We start from the raw sequence: 13,790 nt of genomic DNA on the forward strand, positions 1-13,790 counted from the left end.
ACAAGAACTGGTCGCCTCGGAGTCGGTATACAGTGTCGGAGTGGCATATTCATGTTAAACTGCGGTATGGTATCTCAGTGAGACTAGTACAAGCAGTCACACACACACACACACACACACACACACACACACACACACACACACACACACACACACACACACACACACACACACACACACACACACGTCTTGGACGCGACGTTAAAACCAATTTCACCTCACCTCACCTCTTATGAAGAACTAAAGTTTGAGGTATAATGTCTTCTGTTCTCATGATCACCTACTGTTTTTAAGAACCAACAGTATAGAATCCACTGTTCTCATCCACATCCATGAACTGAAGCTTGTGGAATCTCAACGACTGTTCACATCAACGGTCCCAGAATTAGCCTCAACGGTTCTTTACCATTGTGTTAGGATGAACTGAAACCGCCGGTATCTTTATTGTTCTCACTCACTATCTTATTAAGACCTTGAGAGTGTGGTATAATGTCAACTGTTCTCACCCACTTTCTGGTAATGATCTGAAGTCATCTGAAGACATCTCCTCCTCTATTATTCGGCTTCACAACCACTATCCAGATCACACGCCGTGATATAACTGACATACTGACGCGGCTTAAAAACCACTCACCCATGTTTTACTAATAACAGTTGTTCCGTGTGTTCGTTTGATTCTGTTTTTACAAGAAATAACACACGAGGGGTGCGTGAGTTATATACAAGGGGAAACCGTTTTACCCCCGATGTCACAGTTGGCTGAATGTATAACTTTTAAACTTACCTTATTTAGTCCTCGTTTGCAACTAGTCAAATATGTGACAGCGTGGTTATTTTGATAAACTTCACCTTGTAGATAACCCTTGGCAATTACAAGAGACGCTGTTCAACTGTACGCGACGGCCAGATGTGTGTTTCGGTTGTATTAATGGGTACTGCAGTTAATGGAATACGTGTTACATACCCAAAGTGTCATACGACTACATTCACAAGATAAATTCTTGCTACGAATTGTTACTATTAACACTTTTAATTTGTCTGGGAAATCATAAATACAAACTATCTGAGAAACGTAAAGATAAGTAAAACCATAAACAAAGGCTGAATTACAAGAAGATAGTACGGATGTACTTCCACAACAACAAAGTTCATAAACAACACGAAGTAGAATATTGTGTAGGAATTAGTATTTATTTACAGAGAAATAAAGAATGAAAGAACATTATGATTCCTTTCAAAAAAATAAATTATTTCTATTTTTCTATTTTTTATAACAAGATATGTAAGGTGCATAATTCTCAAAAACAAACACAGGTACTAGAACATGAAAAGAATGCTGGTGACAAAGATAATGAATGCTTAAAGTTATCTTCTAATGAAAATGATTGCTTTGACCGTTTTGAATTGAACATTGATTATACCCTCACAATCTGTTATACTGTATAGCTGCATGGTGTTGATACCCACTTAATAAGTATTATGCATTGAACATATATTTAAAACATATTTTAGTTTTAAGGAAATTAAAATTTCAATATTTTCACATCGTAAATACAAATAGTCTATGCTATAGACATAAACAAATGTATCGCTCTTTAATTGACAGATACATTATCTGATTTATGCTCAATACCGTTTGAATACGTCAAGAGCTCCTTCTATTTCTCTACTGTCAAAATATATACGAATAAAACCAAATAAATAACGACTATAGAAGTCTATCGTACGATTCCGACCTTAGCATGAGCATGTGTTAAATAATCTCTATCAAATAGTTATGATATCGAGTGTTCGCGATGAGGTGAGCGCATCCTGACTCTATGGTGGTACCCGTGACAAACACGGAAAACCAATGATTCACCTGAAAACAAACATAGGAGCAGATGATACAAGTCAAAATATGGTTCTGTATCAGACATCTTTTGGAGACTGAAGCTTCATATGTTTACCATAAAACATTTTATCATTGAGCGATGTAACTCTGAGCAAACACATTTTGTGCAAGGGTCGGAAAAAGGAAAAAGGGATAACAATGTAATGCTAACAAACTGCAACAGATTAACTTGTATCCTGAACATAATATGTACATTAATTCACAATTTAGTAGCGTAATGTAGAAAGTACCTCAGCTGTTTTCTGTTTCATGCACAGGTGTCGCTCTTTTAATGTCTTCATATACTTGTGGCGTTCTTACTTGAAGACTTTCATATGCAATATTACCTGCAAAGATAACCTCATTTTGTATCATTTCAATATCAATATTAGTATTCATTTAATTATGTCAGAATTGTTTCATGCCATCAGTAAAAATCTATGCAGTATATATTATTGATATTCGTCATCGAATCACCACTGTTTGACATGTTGACCATCATAGGATCAGACACTTAGTGCACATGAAAGCCATGGTATATTCATACTCGTCATTGGTGAAACGCTCTACATTAACTAGTATTGTAAACATATAATGATGACGAGTTTATGCATATGCACATCTAGCTTACCCTGCGGGGATGTATCGCTGGAAGTTTCAAACTCCCTCAGTTCTGTATATGTCTGCCTGTCAGCCTCCGCTTCTTGAACACGTGAATATACATCTATTTCAAAGATTGAAATACATGTGACATGTGCCCCTTTAACTCTTGTTATTCAAATTGCATTAAATTACCAGCATTGGATTCGTATAAATATATATAATTTGACATGCTTGTTTAGTTACACTGTATACTGTTATACAGTTGCGAATGTGAATATGTATTTTTTGCATCGATGTCTATAATGACAAATTGTACTTTGCAGAGAATGACATAGTTTACGAGCTTTTTTCTAACTGGTTTGTGGCTGAGGCAAATAGTGTTTTAAAATGGTATGACATGTCTGGTTATACTTGAATACGTGTCCGGCTCAGCAGGCAATGGGTCATCCGCATCTCGTCCACGTTGACATCTCTGTAAAACAGGTTGGTAAATTTGGACACCTTCAAGAGATTGATTCGGGAATTTTTCAGCGTACTCGAAACCTTGCTGTCCTACCTGTTTAGGATAATTAAATTATTAATTTATTAAGCTGTATTACTTTTCTTGTATTCAGTTGTACAGTTGAGCATGTTACTAGTGGTAGCATAGAGTAATAAAGATACGTATTGATGTATTGGTATGAGTTAAAAGAAACACAACCGTCTTCCCGTACATCTCGTTTTAGGCCTGTTATTGGTTCACCATTGCTATTCCCAACATACCGTCCAGGCAAACACTGTCTTGAGCCACCTAAAACAATATGTATATGGTTTCGATGATGCATCGTCAACGCTGCGGCGAAGTATTTTTGCCGCTTAGGCGTTGAGAATCTCTCATTCCCCATAGATACTCTATGATTCTCATGTACATGCATTCCCGTGTTAACAAGTGAATTAGTTTAAGTTTCAAAGTGTATACCAATTCATGCAGTGTACGTGTATGCGGGCCTTCACAGAACATACATAATTATTGTAATGTCATCCTATTGTTCTATGTTTGTATGTTACCAAGGAATAATACATTCTGAACAACTAAATACTCCTACATTCAAACAAATGAATATTTGTTGCGATTTTTCACATGCTTCCCATAAATGTCGAAACCTCGAAAGTGTGTATTCGTGAAAATAATATCCGGTGAGCTTTGCAAGTTCTTCCTGCCTGACATAACTAAGTATCAAAATACATATACATGCACCAGTATTGATACTGATATAGCTGCCTGTACCTTTAAAGAGACTTCGTCTGATAAGAATGATGACTATAGCTACAATCAGCATCACAATGACAGCTCCCTCTCCGGCAGCTACAGGGAGGATTTCTGGTGTCGACACTGAAACAAGTGTATGAACATAGGATCGTGAAACAGATTCACTGGATAAGGCGAAGTCAAAGCCCTCTGGATACTTGAAAGGGCATATTTTGTCTTTCATCTTCAACACTCTTTTGACAGTTGTATAATACACAAAATGGATCACTCACAAAGAACACTTCATTGTTGTGACTTCCCATAAAAATTCTATGTTCAGTGTCATATCATTTACAGATATCATAAGTGATACCATAAGACAATAAAACACTCCACGACCAGTGAAAAGTAGGTACAGACATATCTCTGTTCGGACAATTTACATAATTACCATTCTTGTTATTGCATTTTGAAATCGATGTAAATGGCAAAACAACAATATTCATTCTTAGCATATCCTCAATGTCCCTCAATATGGTTTTAAAAAATATAAACACGAACATGTTACCCTATGCCAATGATGAGACGCCTACCACATCATATATATTTTACACTGAGCTGGGAACCATGCGTTTCTGACGTCCTCATAGAATAAAGAATAAATGAAATATTGTCCGTGTCGCCAGATTTCGAGCTAAATTAAGTGACTTACAACTGGTTTGGGGAAAAATAATTTTTGTTTTGTAAGCATAATTATTTGAAAATGAAAACTAAATGCAGCATTGCTCCAATTTTGGTACGTCCATTAATGTATTTGTTGCATATATATGCTAAACATTTTCTTTTTTAACCACATAAACACACTAATCTAGGGTGCTCAGAGGTTAAACATGTGGTACCCTGGTTGTTTTGATTTCATCACATTTTGTGTAACACTCATCCAATATTGTCTGCCAAACAATTGTTACTAGATCGAGAGATGGGGAAATTTAGAAGAAACAGATAAAGTAGGCATCTGTAAGATCGCTTTCCCCTCGACTTGACCAAGTATGATTGGCAAAAAAATATCGTTTCAATTTTAGGCCAAACGGATCTGAGTAAGTATCAGTTTCACCATGATGCTTTGTGTGAACAACTCCCTTAGCAATATTCGAGCTCACCATCCTTTGTTAAGCTGAAGAAAAGGGAAGTGATGCCCACACGATTCTGGACGACAACACGATAAATTCCGTAATCCTCGTCACGTTTGATGTGCACTTTCAGAACAGACTGAAGACCTTTAGTGAGGACAACATTGTCTGTTCCAACAACAACCGGTACTGGGGTCATCCCTTGATAATGATACCAGGTGAAGTTAGGTAGTGGGTTGGCTATGACATCTGCTATTAGAGATGCAGTTGTTTGGGGTTTTCCGTTTACAATGCTGTCTTTTTGCTTGCTGGAGTCGTGACGCGGGGAACCTAAAATGAATTTAGTTGAGAGGTAATGTTCAAATCATCTTGTCGGGTTACATGTATGTTAGACGTTCGGAAGGCAGATATTCCTGTCATGATAGAGTCAACCCTTCACACTTCGTGTAGAGCATATGAAACGAAATATCTAAAATAAATTCTTTCTATCCAACTGAATTTTCCAGTAGTACGTCTTGTAAGTATATCTTCTCTGAGATTCAATAACCTGAGAGTTCCTTTGGGATGCATATCATCATGTACACAAATCAACAGTCATGGTTGAACATCCATGATAATGAATACACAAGTTGCACTAATCGAATGGAAATAATCTTTTCCTCAGTGGAAGCTGTATGCAAGCTGTCTACAGTGTATGTATATTACTCGTACTGTAGACAACCAGGATGTAACAAGGGGTAGCTGTGACTTGGATGTGTGAATGTGGAATCCGGCAATCACGAAGTTGTAAAGACTGTATCATAGGACTGTATCACTAAACGACACTCGAAATTAAACTTACATGCAACATTCAACTGTTCCTTAGCGGATATTTGGGTTTTTGTTTGACTGTTCTCAGCTGTGCACCGAAACTTATCGTGCAGACAATGTGCCTTTGTTGTAAACGTGAGGTTATTTGTAACTCCAAATGCTGGTTGTGCCTCACTGCCAATGTTCTCCATTGTCATCTCAGCAATGGGATTACTCTCAACGGTGCATGTCACAGTTACTGAGGCAGTCCCTTGTGCTTCTACCTTGTCAAAATTCAACTGTGGTCTCTCCAAGTCTGTAATAAAATTATTATTTTAACTGGACCATGTGCAATTATAAACATTAGACATCATACTACCCCATGAAACGTGTGAGAACATTAAAAAAACAAGTTATAACATGAAAATCTTATCTTTCACTGCATGTCATACCTAAGCGAAAATATCGCGATTTTGCGTTTGCTATTTACATTTTTGTATCTACCTTTGATATTGGCATCAGTCAAGGTTATTCTTAACGTATCAGCGAAAACATAGTAATCATCCGATAGTACTGATCTGTTTAAATTCCTTTGGTTACTATGTAACATCACTGATATCACACTTAATATAATTCATATTTTAACTTAGTCGGGTCATTTGATTTGATCACTATGCCAAGTACTTATATACTCATAATGTGTCTTCTATTTGTCTATTTGTAATCTCTACAATATAACTTACACGCAATATTTACGCTGTAGATTGAATCCCCTCCAGATATTGAGAGAGGGTTGGCAGCCTTACATATGAAGGTCGTGCCGTTGTCAGATTTTGGGACGGAGGCTAGATGAAGCGACACTGATGAAGACCTTGAGAAGGCCAACGTCTGACCTCCAGGACTGATCCACTTGATTGTGCCTTCAGGGTTACCTCTGTCTGTTGTCTGGCATCTACAGGTGACTGTCTGACCAGTGACTATCCAGGAGGGACAGTTGTGTGTCGGTAGTGTTGGACGCCCTGTGAAACTCAAGTGAGAATTGAAAGGCAATCTTGACCCGATGAGTAACATGAATGCCGACAGTTGAACATTCACAGTGAGGGCCTCAATACATGTAATGGTGTGTTTGTACGTGACTGTACGTCTGAAGTCGCCCTTCCGCCCATCACCTACCCACCCACCCATCCACACACCAACGTCCACAAACTTTACATGTGATGTCTACCATAGGGCCTTGCTCTTTTCTTCCAATGATACACATGTGATACTTAAACTGAACATTCACTGCGGTGGTGAATTAGTTACATATACCGCTATATTGTCTGTGTTCTTAGATGCACATCTGTAGTCTCCCTCCTAACCTCTCTCTCTGTACTGCACATGATACACATCTAATACTTACACTGTACATTCACTGTGAGTGTCTGGCTATGAGCTGTATCTCCAGTAGCCGTGTTCCTTGCTGTACATGTGTAGTCTCCCCCATGGCCTCTCCTAAAGGTGCCCACAGGAAGATCTCTTTTGTGAGACACCTGCTGCGTCCCACTCATCCAGATGTAGCTACAGCCAGGGTTACAGTCAGCAGAACATCTGGCAGTCAGAGATACAGTCACATCCTCTATCACTGTCATGGGAGAAGTTTTGTCAACAGTCACGTTGTTAAATGGGCCATCTGAAGCATAACAATGCACCTGTCACGATGAACAACATCAGATTATGTATATCCAGTATTCCGTGATATATACTCAGACTATTGCTCAGAATTATGATCTACAAAAGCACATTCATTGTTACTATGCGCTTCATGTGTGTATGTTCTTTAACTTTAACCCAATGCATTCACAGTAAATTATAATTACATAAACATTTATTTGTGTGGATTTATTGACACTGAACACAGGGATAATGCGAGCACATGTTCTGGTGAATTTTTTAACATGGTCTATATCCGTATCCAACACGTTCAGATAAGGCTCCAAATTCGTTTTACAGAGTTGTCCCGTTACACGTGTTCGTTTTGATTATGTTTCTTGGATTGTCAGTACCATAAACGTCCTCCGACTATATCATTAGCATGTGTTTATGAAACATTATCATATAGTGATGACACCAGGTCTTCGCGAAAAAGTAAGAGTGTCCTTGCACACCGGTGACACATATCATAAACACATATAAATGCAATCGATGATTCACCTGACAGAAACACAGGAACATATGATACAGGAATTGCAGCAGACATCATTTCAAAATGTCCTCCACATGTCCACCATAAATACTTTCCAAAGCTTTACCGAGGCCTTGAATGTTGTAGCCTTGGTCACAAGAACTACTGAGCAAGAGTCGTATGACACTCTTTGAAATCTTGGTATCAAGATCATGCTCGATTGTATCTTTCATACAATCTTGTTGAGAGTGTTTTATCACTCCGAATCTTTATGCATAAATCTAAATATGAAACAGATGGGGCGGTCGCGGTGGTGTCCTTAATTTCTAGTTCAGGTGGGTAAATCAGTGGAAGGGAATTGCCTATTTGGTGGTTGTTTAACGATATCAGATCATCGATATGCCTGAAGCTCATGTTAAACTTCTTGGCCAAATTACCTTGTTTTGACTTCCGACCAGAAATTCCGACTCATATGCATGAAGAAACAAATCAGCAAGTGCATTTTGTGCCCATGGGGATGCTTACATCTTACCTAAATGTATTTCCCAAAGCAATAACATAGATGTTTTCAAAGAGGAAGACCAGCATTTCACAAATTGCTTTATCAGTGAACTTCAGATGACATTTGCTCTCATTTTGGACAAACTGTCCTGAACCTCTGAAGACAGAATGGTAACTGATTCTATGATCACCCCATTTTGTAACAAAAGCCCCACGGATCAAGAAATAAAGTTAGTCCTCTACTTAAATACTGTTGACAGCGACGTTACTCTAAGCTCACTCCCTCCCTCTAATTATCTGTCATAAAGAACGGTCGTATGTTGTTTTTTTTTCAATGTATTAACACGTGAACTTTAGATCACTGTCTGAAGCAAATCCAGACATACATGACATGCTAACAACATCACTGACACGCATCTTAACTTCAATGTCACTATATGCCTTTAATGAAAATGATTGTCTTAATTACCAATTAGTTTGCTGTCCTGAAGTAAACTTTCTATACACACGTTCTGTGACGTTGTAATGTTATTTTTAGACATTGAGAAATTCCACTAAAGTAGTTTTGAATGTCTCCGCTCGATTGGCAACGTAATCACGTACCATACTAACGTGCATCGGGGAACGAACGACCGTCAGCTTGGTAGTGTTCAACTAGGCGAGGTCACCCACTACTGTCAATATTTGATATAAGGACTATTATAACTATTATATTTATCACTCGACAGTTCTTTACACACAGATGTTTTCTTATTATTTTCTTAGTAAGTGAACTATCCTATCAAATCAAATTGAAAAACACAACAGTCAACTACTATGCATTAACATTGTAATTTCAATTCAGATATTACGTATAACACATGGGAATTTCAGTTAGTATGTATAATAACAGAGTAAATAAGATGTTATATATAATACCTAAATATAACATTTAATGAGGTATAACTTATAACTGATTTTACGTTTTAACTGTAACATATATACATTATATTAATCATTTATATCCCGATAAATCAATAAACGCATGGTTAATCCAAGATTTCATACTAGACTCCCGTGTGAAAGTGCATTAAATCATTTATCATCCCAGTGTATGGTAATCGCAAGGCGGTACATGTATGAAAGGTTGCAGGGTAGCAATGGGTATGAACACAAAACTTATATAGTTGTCACATAAGTACTGATTCAATTTCAAACATGAGTATCGAACAGGTTGTTTTCCATTACCTCGCCATTAAAACACACACTAAAACATATTTCTGCCAGTTTTGATGCAACTTTGATAATTTGTCACTTATTTTCACAAACGCAACAATCATGTAAGATATGAACTAAGGACAAAAAGACGTTTTGTAACGTCAAATGGTAAATGGAATGGTAAATGTTATAAAAAAAAACACACGAAAAGGATAATAAGAGTAAAAGTATCATAGGGTAATCTTACTCACAGTATACATTCAGGTAAAGACTGCTGCTGGACGCACGTTCACAAGACCATATACCTATATCTCGCAACCTAACTTTCAAAATAGTTAAGTTTAAAACACCTTGTGCACCACATGAACAGTTATATCCAACGGTATCCAGAAGTGGTGTACAAGTCGTCACCGTCCTTGAACAGATCCCATAGGTATAGTTTCTCTTGAAAGTAAAAGTCCCAAGTTGAGCTTCACTCTCAGGTACTGTGCATGTCATTTGCAAACTCTGGTCTATCCGTGCATATTGTAATGGTCCAGATATGCTTATGTTGGTGCCTAGATGAGAAAAATAATATAATACTTCACAAAAAACAATCAGGTGAAAATGATTTTTCGCAATTACTTGTTATTAAAATGAATATTATCTTCTTGATATGTAACCTTTATGGACGAAGGCAAGCGTAGCTGTTACGATGGTTTAAAAGTGTTTAGTATGTATTTATTTTGCCATGTGTCTTTAGTGTGATACTCGCTAGACAACAAAGAACTTTGAAGATCCATGGACATTATGTCACAGAATAACATTCTAAAGTCACGAGTTGTATCGCTAAACATTGGACATGTCACGTTTATGCAGTTGATTAGTCCAAAGGAATCGTTTGAATATATTTGTATGTTTCAAGTTACTAATGTGTTGTATACGTTACGGATTTGTTGTATTTAAATATGCATTACAGATGCCGTAATATTGAGAATACAGAAACAGATATACGAAACGAGATACGTTGGCTTCCTGAAGGCTGCTGGGGGTAGGTTAAACAGTTCATGGACCAGCCACGTGAGCATGGATATTATGGGACTCATGTGATCAGTCTATGTCGGTAGGTTTGAAACAGCTTGCCTCTCATCATTGGGATATTTCTATTATAGAACCCGCGTTACAGCAACTAGCTGCTTGTGTAAAACGCCGCGATACTCACTGCTTGTGTAAATCAACTAACAAACTTACATTTTCATGCAAATAGTGTGCGTAGAATGTGCTACATGATATGCTTACCGTTTTAATCCATTCATATATGTTTCACAGCTAATTTTATAATAATTATTATAATAATCTTTTATACCCAATGGAATCTGTTTTGGAGAATATTCGAGTTTTTTCTTTTTCTTTCTGGCGCTAAGATATTTTAATATTTACACATTGTGGGACATTGAGTGGCAGAGGCGAGATAAGCGGCTTCTGTATTCCTTTAATTGCCCTAGGTGACAAGGGTCGAGATTATAATGTGTTATTTGTTCGGAGGAAACGATAGATATTTGCATCGTCACACTACTAATTCAAAAGGTTTCCGAGAGCAAATGCGAGAAGGTATAGAAACTCGCAAATTCGCTGTCAGCATCAAAGAAGCCCTTCTAAAGCATTACACAGTACCTTATTCGCTTTGTGTGGTCAAAGCAAATCTGAGACTGCTGAGAAACCACGTTGGTATATATACATTGTTCATCAACAATACACACACTTTTATGCATGTACATATCCAATCTCAGAGCAATACTGAGTTACCATTGTTGTGATTCACTTGCTTTTTACATGTCTCATTTGTTCCCCATCTCGTGTAATATAATACGTCAACGTCAGAGAACAACCAGTCTTGATGTTACGACGACACATCCATTGGGTGTAACAGGCGGAATTGCGGTGATAACTATTTAAATGAATTGCTGAAACTCAGTGAAGACACCAGGTGTTCGCGAAAAGGGTACGCATGTCTTGCCCTACTTCGCATAGGTTGCGTAGACATATAAATGTTTGTTAGTGGCCTGACATATACACTTTCCCTTTTCTTACGTTCCTTTAGATGATACGAGACTATAAGTGGATACTTGAAATAAAAGTGTCATACTTACAATGAACATTCTGTGACAAAAACAGTAAGAAAAGGTAAGATATTGACTGATCTCTCGCCATATTCGTAACATCGCAGTAAATATGAATTTACTTCCTTGAAATAAACATCACCGTTAGGTTCTCTATCGTTGTGCTCTTTCAAATGAGGAAAACCTTGTTCATCGTGTTTTAGAACCAAACGTTTCCCTAACAATCATATCAATCTGTCTCTGGCTTTTGTGATTAAACTTGTTCATCTGTCCCATGCTTCGATTCATTCGATGTATGTTTGTTCAGTTATGTTTGCAGAATAAATAGCGCAGAACACCAGTTCGTCTGAATTGAAACTCGGCTACATAAACTTATGGTCCTTTTCGTAATGTGGTATATTTGAAACCTACATTCTAGGTCAATGAATGAAAGAAGTTCATTTATGGACAATATTAAACTTGTGTCTAACAGGCAGAGCGCTTATTATCACCTAAAATCTGACGAAATCACACTTTTCTAAGGCAGTGCCAATGTAAATGCAGTGGAATTAATTTTGTATTATATATTCTTGAAGAGAATGGTTATGTGTGTGTAGTTTCACTTTATCTTTTTTTTATGATTTAAGCTAAGCTTGGCTGGGGACATTTAAATATTTCGTGATATTGTCAAGGTATGATAGTATATCTTATGGCGGTCAGTCATTATATATGGACAATAATGTCGAATCTTGAGGACATTGAAGAAGTGAGTGAGTGAGTATGGTTTTACGCCGCTTTTAGCACTATTCCAGCAATATCACGGCGAGGGACACCAGAAATGGGCTTCACACATTGTACCGATGTCGGGAATCGAACCCGGGTTTTCGACGTGACGAGCGAACGCTTTAACAACTAGGCTACCCGACCGCCCCGACATAGAAGAAAAAGAGTGTTGTCAGAGGTAAGGCTGAATATTAGACATTGTAAATTTGGTTCATTGGCGGACCATATTACAAAATGTATACCGTGTCCAATGTAATGACCGCTTCGCAAGGACGATTTCTTTTGTGATAATGAATGAGCAATTTAGTTCACATCGAGGATGACATGTTAAATAAAAACAAATGCATTCGATTTCCACAAGTAATAACTTTCAATCCATTCTTTAGTCCCGTCTCTCTTGTGTGATGTTTTTGGATGGGGAACCATTATGCCATCCATTCAGTTGATCACCGTCTACACTCCACTGACTAAGAAATATAGAAACAAGCGACACCCCATGAGCAAATGTAAATGCTTTGTGTTGTTATGAAGTAGTTGTCAATCAAGGATTTGTGTTCAATCACTGTTGATGTCAAATGTTCCGGTATGATTAACTCACGTGTAACCCATGAAGTATTTACTGCTACAATCGCTGCTCTCGGGAATACGAGTGCTAACATGAGTGTTGTCATTGGAGGGTGTTCAATGTTATCGTACCACACCGCATGCGTAACGTGGTAATTGTTGTAACATCAGGTACATGATACAGGCTAGAAAAAAAATAAAAAACGACAATTGTTTGGCAGATCGATGTGAGTGAAACACGACTGTTGCATGTGGCTAAATGTTAATTATTGATACGTTCGCGCGATAGTCTCAGCCGAAACAGATCACCCGTTTAATAACAATACACCTTTATTCAACACTGCGAACAGGACAATTTTCACCAGCAGACAGCACTATGCAACTGTGCTCTGCAACATCTACTCTACTCCATGACGGATACTCTACTCCCGATGGACACGACTATTTTTTACAAAACACCAGAGATGCACAAACACATGGCGCATGCATCCTAAAAACTTTATACTTTCCTTTAGCTTGTTAAGTCTTTGTGTTTTTAGAGTTGGCTATAACAGGACTAATACTTTGCATTGTAGTTGTGCAAGCATCAGGGATTTATTAAGTTTGAGAGCATCACTCATAAATAAAACATTATGTCGAAAGATCATAACAACGATAATCGCAACAGTCTACTTTTAAGACCTTGAATTTCGTTTAAGTTTAAGTGAGTAATAAATAAAAAATCTACACTCTACCCTGTTAATATCAATTCCATGATTGGTAATAAACATTGAAAGTAGTACCAATATATACCTAATCTTTCTTCCTTGACTATATAATTATCTATTACCGGTCCGGACAGAAGCGTTTTTATCTGTGTGCTTTATCCCGTCGAGAAGCC

General features: G+C 37.5%; 1 protein-coding gene and 1 long non-coding RNA gene across 2 annotated transcripts; both read right to left on the minus strand.

Moving 5' to 3' along the window:
• Positions 1-1,295: 1,295 nt before the first annotated feature.
• Positions 1,296-2,567, minus strand: LOC125374205. Its single transcript, XR_007218559.1, has 3 exons — positions 2,505-2,567; positions 2,125-2,220; positions 1,296-1,861 (listed from the first exon to the last, which is right to left on the minus strand). It is a non-coding gene; the product is annotated as an uncharacterized LOC125374205 (long non-coding RNA).
• A 931-nt stretch (positions 2,568-3,498) lies between these two features.
• LOC124115270 (hemicentin-1-like) lies at positions 3,499-11,695 on the minus strand. Its single transcript, XM_048385002.1, has 8 exons — positions 11,615-11,695; positions 9,737-10,042; positions 7,026-7,295; positions 6,367-6,642; positions 5,676-5,939; positions 4,865-5,164; positions 3,744-3,848; positions 3,499-3,506 (listed from the first exon to the last, which is right to left on the minus strand). Exons 1-8 carry the CDS (start codon positions 11,673-11,675, stop codon positions 3,499-3,501), a joined length of 1,590 nt encoding a protein of 529 aa, XP_048240959.1. The 5' UTR covers positions 11,676-11,695.
• Positions 11,696-13,790: the final 2,095 nt, after the last annotated feature.

This window comes from Haliotis rufescens, unplaced genomic scaffold, assembly GCF_023055435.1.
Source record: "Haliotis rufescens isolate VD_foot unplaced genomic scaffold, xgHalRufe1.0.p SCAF_53, whole genome shotgun sequence".
In the NCBI taxonomy this organism is placed as follows: Eukaryota; Metazoa; Mollusca; class Gastropoda; order Lepetellida; family Haliotidae; genus Haliotis; species Haliotis rufescens.

Coding starts and splice junctions, on each gene's coding strand:
- LOC124115270 (XM_048385002.1), bottom strand. CDS start 11,675: ATGGCGAGAGATCAGTCAATATCTTACCTTTTCTTACTGTTTTTGTCA. Junction 10,043..11,614: donor TTTGTCACAGAATGTTCATT/GTAAGTATGACA, acceptor TTTCTCATCTAG/GCACCAACATAAGCATATCT. Junction 6,643..7,025: donor ACTCACAGTGAATGTACAGT/GTAAGTATTAGA, acceptor TGAGTTTCACAG/GGCGTCCAACACTACCGACA.